The following is an 8,838-nucleotide window of genomic DNA, read 5'->3' as shown; positions in this document are numbered from 1 at the left end:
ATTGAGGTATTTGAAATGATAATGATGAATTTTGACAGCTTTATCCACGTGCAGTTTCCCTGGGGTCTTGCAGGGAGGCAATGGAAAATAATTGGAAAGGCAAGTAAAAAGGCATGCCTCAACTCCATTCCAACAGCTACCTACTCTCACTACCTCAAAACCTGCATTACCTAATTCCACCAAAACGACATGCCCCTCATTTAGGTCAAAAATTACTAATAATATATGCAAGTTTTCTCAAGTCAAATAAAACTACTCATTTTTTATACACACCAACAACAACTTTCATTACTAAAGAACATGATTCATAAGATAAGGGTTCATACTTTTCCCTAGGGAGATGCTACAGGTTGAACAAATACTAGGAGAGTTTTAAGAGTGATGTTTTAATTATTGGTTGAAGAATTTGTTATCTATTTTTCAAATTCATATTTTAGAAACATCCGTTTTCAGGAAATTGATTGAGATTTTTTATGAGAATTTCAGGATTCTAATCATCGTTTTTTTTGGAAATTAATCATTAAAAGATCGACTTCTCAAGTGTTATATTACTTAAAAAATATATCTAGGTATTGATTATGAGGAAATCAAACTTTTAAATTTATTGAACTTATTTTTAGGTGTCTGACTGAGATTCTTCTTTATGAGAATTTGAGGAATCGATCAACTAATTTGTGATTTTTAGAAACATTTTTCCAATATCCTAGAAAAAAATTTTCCTTAAAAAGAAAATAAATAAATAAATGATTTACTTATTTGTGATTGATTTAAGTATACATGATAACCCATAAATATCTTTAAACCAAAAGGTGAAAATTCATTATTATTACTGTTTTAATATTTAAAAAATTGTCTCCTCCTATTTGCATTCGATAAGTAGATAATAGGCATATCATTAATTTTTTTTATTATTTTAAATATTAATTAAATATGAATTTTCAAAATAAAAAACTATAGAAAATTAAACATATTATTATTAAATATTCCATGTTAAAAGAATACATGTTTCTTTCTTCAATGTCAAGTATAACAAAATTATAATTGCATAAATAATAAATAAAAAATAAAAAAGTAAAATAACAAAATAACAAAATAAAAATTGAATAAAAATTAAATAATAATAGAAATGAGATAAAAATGTCTAACATGTTGATTTAATGAAATTTAGGATTGTAATCTAAAAAAGAGAGTTATAATTACATAAATATAAAATCAAAGTATCAAATAAAAATTAATAAATATCAAATAATGATAAAAATAGTGAAAATAATGGAATATGTTGATTTAGTGAAATTGAGGATTACAATTCATGAAATGGAATACATTATTTGGACAAAAACACACACAAAAAAAATGATGTGTAATAAAAGTTGTGATAAATTTTTTTTAGCAAAAAAAATATTTTTCAAATGAAATAAAATTAGGGATCAAAAGAAGATAAAGAATATAAACTTGTTATATTATCCAAGATTTACGGGGGAACATTTTAAATTGAAAATCAAGCATTCTAATGTGTAAAAACAAATAGTAAATAAAATATTAAAAAACAGTATAAATAATCTAATGTTTTATAAACTATTTTATTTAATAAAATTAAAGTTTATATTTTCTGAAATGTTTTATAACAAAAATATGTTATCTGTGTACAAAATTTGAAATTTTCAAAAGAAATAATTGAATTATTTCAAATTAGATAAATTTAAATTCCACTAAAAAAAGTAATCATTTAAAATTTTGAATATTATCAAATTTATGAGCTTTTTCTTCTAATTTTCTTCTGAATTCGATTTTGTTTATGGTGTTGTCAACTTAACTAATATTAACATATTAATGTACTGTTAAAGATGACTACTTCTCATTGAAACCGGAAAATTTATGTTTTGAATGATATTAAATTAGATTTTTTAACAACATTTGGGTGGATTATTTTTTGTTGATGTTTGCAACACTTATTTACTATCATCAACGCTGTTATTATTTTTTTAATACTAACTCTGAGAAATTTAAGTCAACATTAACTAGACTTGTTTCTTTATAACCTAATTGAAAAAGAAATCAATCAACATTAATTTAAAAGGTAGAAAAAAACCTTCAACCAACAATGTTAGAAATATAATTTTAATGAATATTAATCTAAATAATTATAATTCGACATAAAAAAAAATCTCAATTGTCAGAAAAAAAATCGTCATATTAATTGAAAAAAATATATTCACGAGTTTTAACCCAAAAAAGTAATATAAACCAAATTAATTAAAACAAATATCAATACTTTAACAATTGCTTGATATTTAATATTAATGAAAATACTTTATCTATAAATTGTAAGGATCGAGAAAAATAGTTTTAGAATATAAGTAGTATAACTAATCTGAAATCTGAATATTTTATTATTAAATTTAAAAGAGCATATAAATAGAAATTCCAAGTTTTATTTTAAAAGAATTATCATCTCTCTAAAAACTCCATTTTTTTTTCTCTGCTTTCTATCTAAGATTCTAACATCCTTGCTTATCAATTTGACGATCAGAGTTTGCCATTGGACTTCTGGCAGTGAACTCTACAAGATTGTCTGATCAAAATCTCATATAGAGTAAGTTCATTCTTGGCTCCTTATTCTTTGAGTTAATTTTGATTTGGTTAGGTTTGTCTTTAGTTTAAGCTTGCATGTGATGCTTTTATCTTCAAAAATAGTCTCTGTTAGCTCATGGTCCTAGTGATATAGTATAGTTAGATTTTTTTAACAGGACTCTGTGGTGCAGGTTAGGCTACCCTTGAGCTTCTGGTAGTTTGGAGCTCTTAGGGAGCATCTGCTCAAGTTCAGGTAAAGGAAGCTAGTTTTAAATTTTCAATAGAACCTTAGACTAGAAGATATGAAAATATGGGGGTGACGTGGTCATCAATCTCAAAATTTTTCTTGCAGGATTGTCTCTTTTAAGAGTAAAGTAATATATTAAATGAAATGGTTGATTTTAAATATTATATAGTGATTTTTAAGGTGAATAAGTTGATGAAAGTGTTGTGATTGAGAATTGAAAGTGGTTGAATGATAATATAAATGAGTTGAATTGTATTTGTATAGTTTGTTAAATTACTTAAAATATGATGTTTGATGAGAATTTGTTGTTTGACTTTGGATGATGTTTGATTTAGAAAGCATACATGAGTAAGAATTGCCATTTTTTTAATGTGTAGATTATTAAAATTATGAGTTGAATGATAATTGATTTAGGAATATAATAAGATTATGCAGATTTCTATGCATATCTCGCTCAGACAAACTAATTCTCACTTAAGCAATAATAGAATGGAAAGATAGGGTGCTCTCGGGTCCATTTTCGCCCAAACGAGAAGGAATCTCGCTTAGGCGAAAATGGGATAAATTTTGGGGTTGTTCTCGGATTTACTCTCGCTCAAGCGAGACGATTTTCGCTCAAGCTAGACACTTTGTAAAAAAAGTAATTATTTTTGCTTTTGAAAGCCTAGTTTATTATTGCTTATTGTTTTTTCAGTGAAAATTCTAAATTTTATTTAAAAATATGACTAAAGAAGCTTAACTATATGTTTAAGTGAATTTTGAGATATGTTTGGATTGTTTAGAAAAGTTTAAAATATGATGTGGTTGAATGGTGTATTGATGTGTTACACGAGATATGGAATGATGTGAAAGTATAATCAAGACATAGTTTCAGGAAAGAAAATACCGTGTTAAGATTTCTTAGGATGTGCATTAACTAGGAATTTGTTTAGAATGAGATATCCTGACTTTTCTGAGATAATGGAATCATATAGATGAAGTTATTCATGTGGTGAGAGTCGAAGAAGGTTCATATGAATGGGTAAGTTGTTTGAAAGATAACTAACTGGACTTGTTATATGAGTCAACCCTGTCATACTAGGAGATAGGTGATATTGAGATTATTTATGCACATAGCTGTGTGGACTTCACAGGGAGATAGTATGATAGGTGCAAATCTCTAAGTCTAAGTTAATGCATAAGTCTTTCGGAAGTAGAGTCAAATGTCTATGTGTTGTGAGTCAATAAAATTTTGACATGAGAAAGATGAACTGTGAATTTTGATAGACACTTGATGGTTATATGCTTATGTGGAAATGCATGAGAATTGATGACTTTATGTGAATATTTAAAGTTATATTTATATTATAAGTTTTAAAAATAGCTAGTTTACCATTTGCTTTGTTTTGTGGTTATTTTTTTTAATATGTGATGATCGTGTATTTACATGAGTGCAAATGATGTTACAAGTGATAGAGTTCCTCAGTGAGAAGCTGGATGATGAAAATGTTTTTTTTTTAATATTTATTTTAATTTTATGTAAATATTTAAAGTCTTATGAAGATGGATATATTTTGAAACACTATATGAAATAGTTGTAAACATATTTATATTATGTTTATATATTTATTTTATTTTGATATTTCATGATGTACCGGGACGACCGAGTCACCTATGATGAGTCGACCAGGAACTTGATCATTCAACCAATCAACCACGATAAGAAGGTCACATGACGACATATGACCGACCGATCCATGGTGACGAGCCATAGGTTGACCAAGTCAGTAGGGTTAATCCATAGTTAAGAGCTGTTTAGCACAACCCTAAACATGAACCAAGCTCCTAATACGACCCATCAACAAAGGCCCATTAAGGTAATATAATAACACACATTCCAAGGAGAAAGGTACGTCATTATCTACAGTACTTTGATATCCCAGTGCTGACACCCTGACTGACTTGAGCGTTGGAGTGCCTTCTGCAGGTACCACTCCCGCCTGTGGAGCCAGACGACCGAGAGGAGGAAGGAGAAACAGGAAGCTTGGAGCGTCAGTGACTGACCGAAGGTAGAGCCATAAGGACTCGTTCTCTAGGCCCCAGACCCGTTCGAGAACAATTGGTGCCCACCGTGGGGCCGAGAGAAGATAGCGAGAAGAAGCAACAGTAGATGGTATCAACTCGAAGTATGACAAGTGAGAGGATTTCAGAGGCGGATCAAACGACAATGCTAATGGCACTCCAGAAAGAGCTGGCCGAGATGAAGAAGGCGCATGAAGAAGCCACAAAGATGAATGAAGAAGAGATCAATAACCTCCGAAAGGAGAACCAGGAGATGAAAAAGTTGATGGAGGGAGGATCGTCCCTAGCTCCGACCAACTAGGTCGATAGGTCTTTTTCCACCTCTGCCGGCCCTCAAACTGAGAGAGAGCCGAAGAACAAGAACCTCACTTTGGAGATGGATGGTGAATCCCATTCCAACAAATCGTTGAATACGACCAGTACTGCAGTTATCGATCGTCGTCACCTTTTCACTTACTTCGTCACAGAGGCTTCTCTGCTGGACAAGTGGAAGGGGTTTAATAGTGATTGTTATGATGGAACGATCGATCCTGATAAACACATGGATACGTACACCACTAATATGAGTCTGTATACGATCGATGACACAATCTTATGCCGAGTCTTTCCAACTTCTTTGAAGGGAGGAGCTTTGAGCTGGTTCACGAAGCTCCCTCCCAACTCCATTGACAGTTTTGAGACGCTGGTAGCCAAATTCGACGTCCAATTCGCTACCAGTCGACCTCACCACTTGACATTCATCGCCCTGGTTAGCATTCGCCAGGAGAAGGGGGAATCCCTGAGGAAGTTCATCGACCGGTTCGGGAAGGTCGCTATGAGTATTCGGAACCTCAGTCCTGAGGTGGCGATACATCATATGTCGACGATCCTCAGACCGGACCCTTTCACGGACAACTTGTGTATGCAACCTGCAACAAGCTTGGATGAACTTAGGCGCCAAGCCGCCAAGTTCATGCAGTTGGAAGAGTTGCGTGAATTCCGCAACCAGGCTCGGGCAAAGGCGAGCGGTGAGAAGAAGGACGAGAAGGATTCTGTAGGAAGCCCTGAGCGCGGAGCTGATACCGCCATCCAGAAGGGCTTTAAGTCCTGATGGTGCCGACCATAGCAAGAAGTTTCGGTATCATCAGAATACCGATCATTTGATCGAGGAATGCCAAGCCTTGAAGGACAAAATAGAATAGCTGATCTAGGTTGGGCATTTGCACCGCTTTGTACATGGTGGTCGCGCCACCTTCCCCGTGCAAAGAAGAAGCACCAAGGGAGAGAGATCGCACCCCTCCAGGACCGAGGAAGGACGATCGACGCCGAGAGCGCCGCAGGAGGAGGGACGAACCTCGCAGGGATGACTAGAGAAGAGGCTGCGAGGTTATAAACACCATCGTCGATGGGTTCGCCGGGGGTGGAAGCTCGAACAGTGCGCGAAAGAAGCACCTACGCGCTGTTCACCAGGTGAATTCAATGGTCGTTCGGCCAAGGATGCCACACATAACGTTCACAGACGAGGACTTCAAGGGCGTCGACCCATCGCAAGACGAACCGATGGTGATATCGGTCGACATCGATAACTTCACCATCATGAAGACCTTGGTTGATCAAGGTAGCTCGGTGGACATCCTTTATTGGAAAACCTTCAAAACTATGAGGATTCCAATAAAAGAGATGACACCCTATGACGACCATGTGGTCGGTTTCTCGGGCGAACGAGTAAGCACGAAGGGGTACATTGAGTTGTACACGGCCTTCAGCCTAAACAAGGCGAATAAAACTTTGAAGATCAGGTATTTGGTTATTGATGCCAATATCTCTTATAACATCCTGTTAGGGCGGTCGTCCCTCAACAAGCTCGGGGCGATCGTCTCCACCCCGCACCTTGCAATGAAGTTCCCCTCCTTGTCGACATTTTGACCATTCACGTGGATCAGAAGATAGCAAAGGAATGTTATGCATAAAGCCTACGATTGGAACCCACTCGGCAGAAGGTCACCGACAACCATTCACCCAGGAGTAAGATGCTTGGACGAGGAAGGTCCCCTCGAAGGCATGTGCAACCGGCTGAACATGCGGTCGCAATGGTCGACCTGGACCCGCGAGAGGTCGAACCAAAACTTGAAGCAAAGGACGAGCTGCGCCACATTCCCCTCATTGATGAAGAAAGGTATACGAGCATCGGCATAGCCATGGTGGCCGCTGACGCTGAACTCATACACCAGGCTTTGAAGAAAAACGTTGACCTCTTCGCCTGGACGACCGCTGAAGTGCTAAGGGTTAACCCTGAGGTCATCACCCATAGACTATTGGTCTACAAGGAGGCACGCCTAGTTGCACAGAAGAAGAGGAATCACGGTGAAGAGAAAAGGCTCGCGGCTAGGGCAGAGGCCGACAAGCTCCTAAAGGCAGGGTTCATTCGAGAGACCCAATACACAACCTGGTTGGCCAACGTGGTCATGGTTACCAAGTCCAACGACAAGTGGCGGATGTGCGTGGACTACAAGGACCTAAACTAGGCGTGCCCAAAAGATTCATACCCTTTGCCTAACATCGATCGACTCGTTGACGGAGCGATTGGGCACAAAGTATTGAGCTTCCTGGACGCTTATTCTGGCTACAACCAGATAAGCATGTACCCCAGGGACAAAGAGAAAACAACCTTCACGATCGACGGTGCAAACTACTTCTATGAGGTAATGTCGTTCGGTCTGAAGAATGCGTGGGCGACCTACCAGCGCTTGATGAACAAAATCTTCAAAGGAATGATCGGTCGAAGCATAGAGGTTTACGTGGACAACATTGTGGTCAATTATGACTCGTGCAACCAACACATCAAGGACCTATAAGAAGTCTTCGACGCTTTGAGAAGGACCAACATGCGCCTCAACCTCGAAAAGTGCGGGTTTGGGGTTGAGGGGGGCAAGTTCCTGGGCTTCATGCTAACCCATAGAGGGATCGAGGCCAACCCTGATAATTGTAAAGCCATCACCGAGATGAGAAGCCCACAAAATCTGAAGGAAATACAACAGTTGCTCGGTCGGTTGACAACGTTGTCTAGGTTCGTCCCTCACCTTGCCAAACGAATGAGACCTACGGCGCAAATGCTTCGCAAAACTGCAAAGTTCAGCTAGAATGAGGCATGCAAAAACATCTTCACCTAGCTCAAATTGTCATCACCGACCGTCATCCAGAAGCCAAGGCAGGATCTACCGATCATAGTGTACCTGGCAGTCTCTGAAGAGGCGGTCAACGCCGCCTTGGTACAAGAAATTGTTAAAGAGGAGCGCCTAGTGTACTTCGTCAGCCGCATGCTCCATGTTGTCGAGACAAGGTACCAGATGATAGAAAAAGTTGCACTAGCTCTAGTGTTGACAGCAAAAAGGATACGGTCGTACTTTCAAAACCACACCATTACGGTAAAAACCAACTACCCTATATATAAAATATTGTCTAAACCCGATCTTGCATGGCGAATGATAGGGTGGTTGGTCGAGTTATCAGAATTTGACATCAAGTACGAGCCAAGAGGTGCCATCAAATCTCAATGCCTGACAGACTTCTCGACAGAGCTAGCACCGCAACCTGACGTCCCCACCACATGGACGCTTTACGTCAATGAGTCGTCGAACAAAACCTCGTGCGGTGCAGGAGTCGTCCTGGAGGGACTAGGAGATCTGCTGGTTGAACAAGCATTGCAGTTTTCCTTTAAGGCAACAGACAATCAAGCCGAATATGAAGCCATCCTGGCCGGCCTCAATTTAGCTCATGATCTCGGGGCGCGCGAGGTTGTGTGCAGGAGCGACTCACAACTGGTCATCGCCCAGATCATAGGTGAATTCGAGGTTAAGGAGCCTCTCCTCCAACATTACTACCACACAGTCAACAACTCGGTCGCCAAGTTCGATAAGGTCACCATCAAACACATACCCCGACAAGACAATGAACGAACGGATGCACTGTATTGTCTTGCG

The 8,838-nt window shown here is 37.8% G+C and overlaps 1 protein-coding gene across 1 annotated transcript; it reads left to right on the top strand.

Annotated features, from left to right (window-relative positions):
• Positions 1-5,255: 5,255 nt before the first annotated feature.
• LOC137809291 (uncharacterized) lies at positions 5,256-5,969 on the top strand. Its single transcript, XM_068610423.1, has one exon. It carries the CDS (start codon positions 5,256-5,258, stop codon positions 5,967-5,969), a length of 714 nt encoding a protein of 237 aa, XP_068466524.1.
• The last annotated feature ends 2,869 nt before the right edge of the window (positions 5,970-8,838 follow it).

The sequence above is a fragment of the Phaseolus vulgaris genome, chromosome 2 (assembly GCF_000499845.2).
Source record: "Phaseolus vulgaris cultivar G19833 chromosome 2, P. vulgaris v2.0, whole genome shotgun sequence".
NCBI classification, from domain to species: domain Eukaryota; kingdom Viridiplantae; phylum Streptophyta; class Magnoliopsida; order Fabales; family Fabaceae; genus Phaseolus; species Phaseolus vulgaris.
Note: the sequence above shows the minus strand (reverse complement) of the source record. Positions and strands in the feature narration are given on the sequence as shown.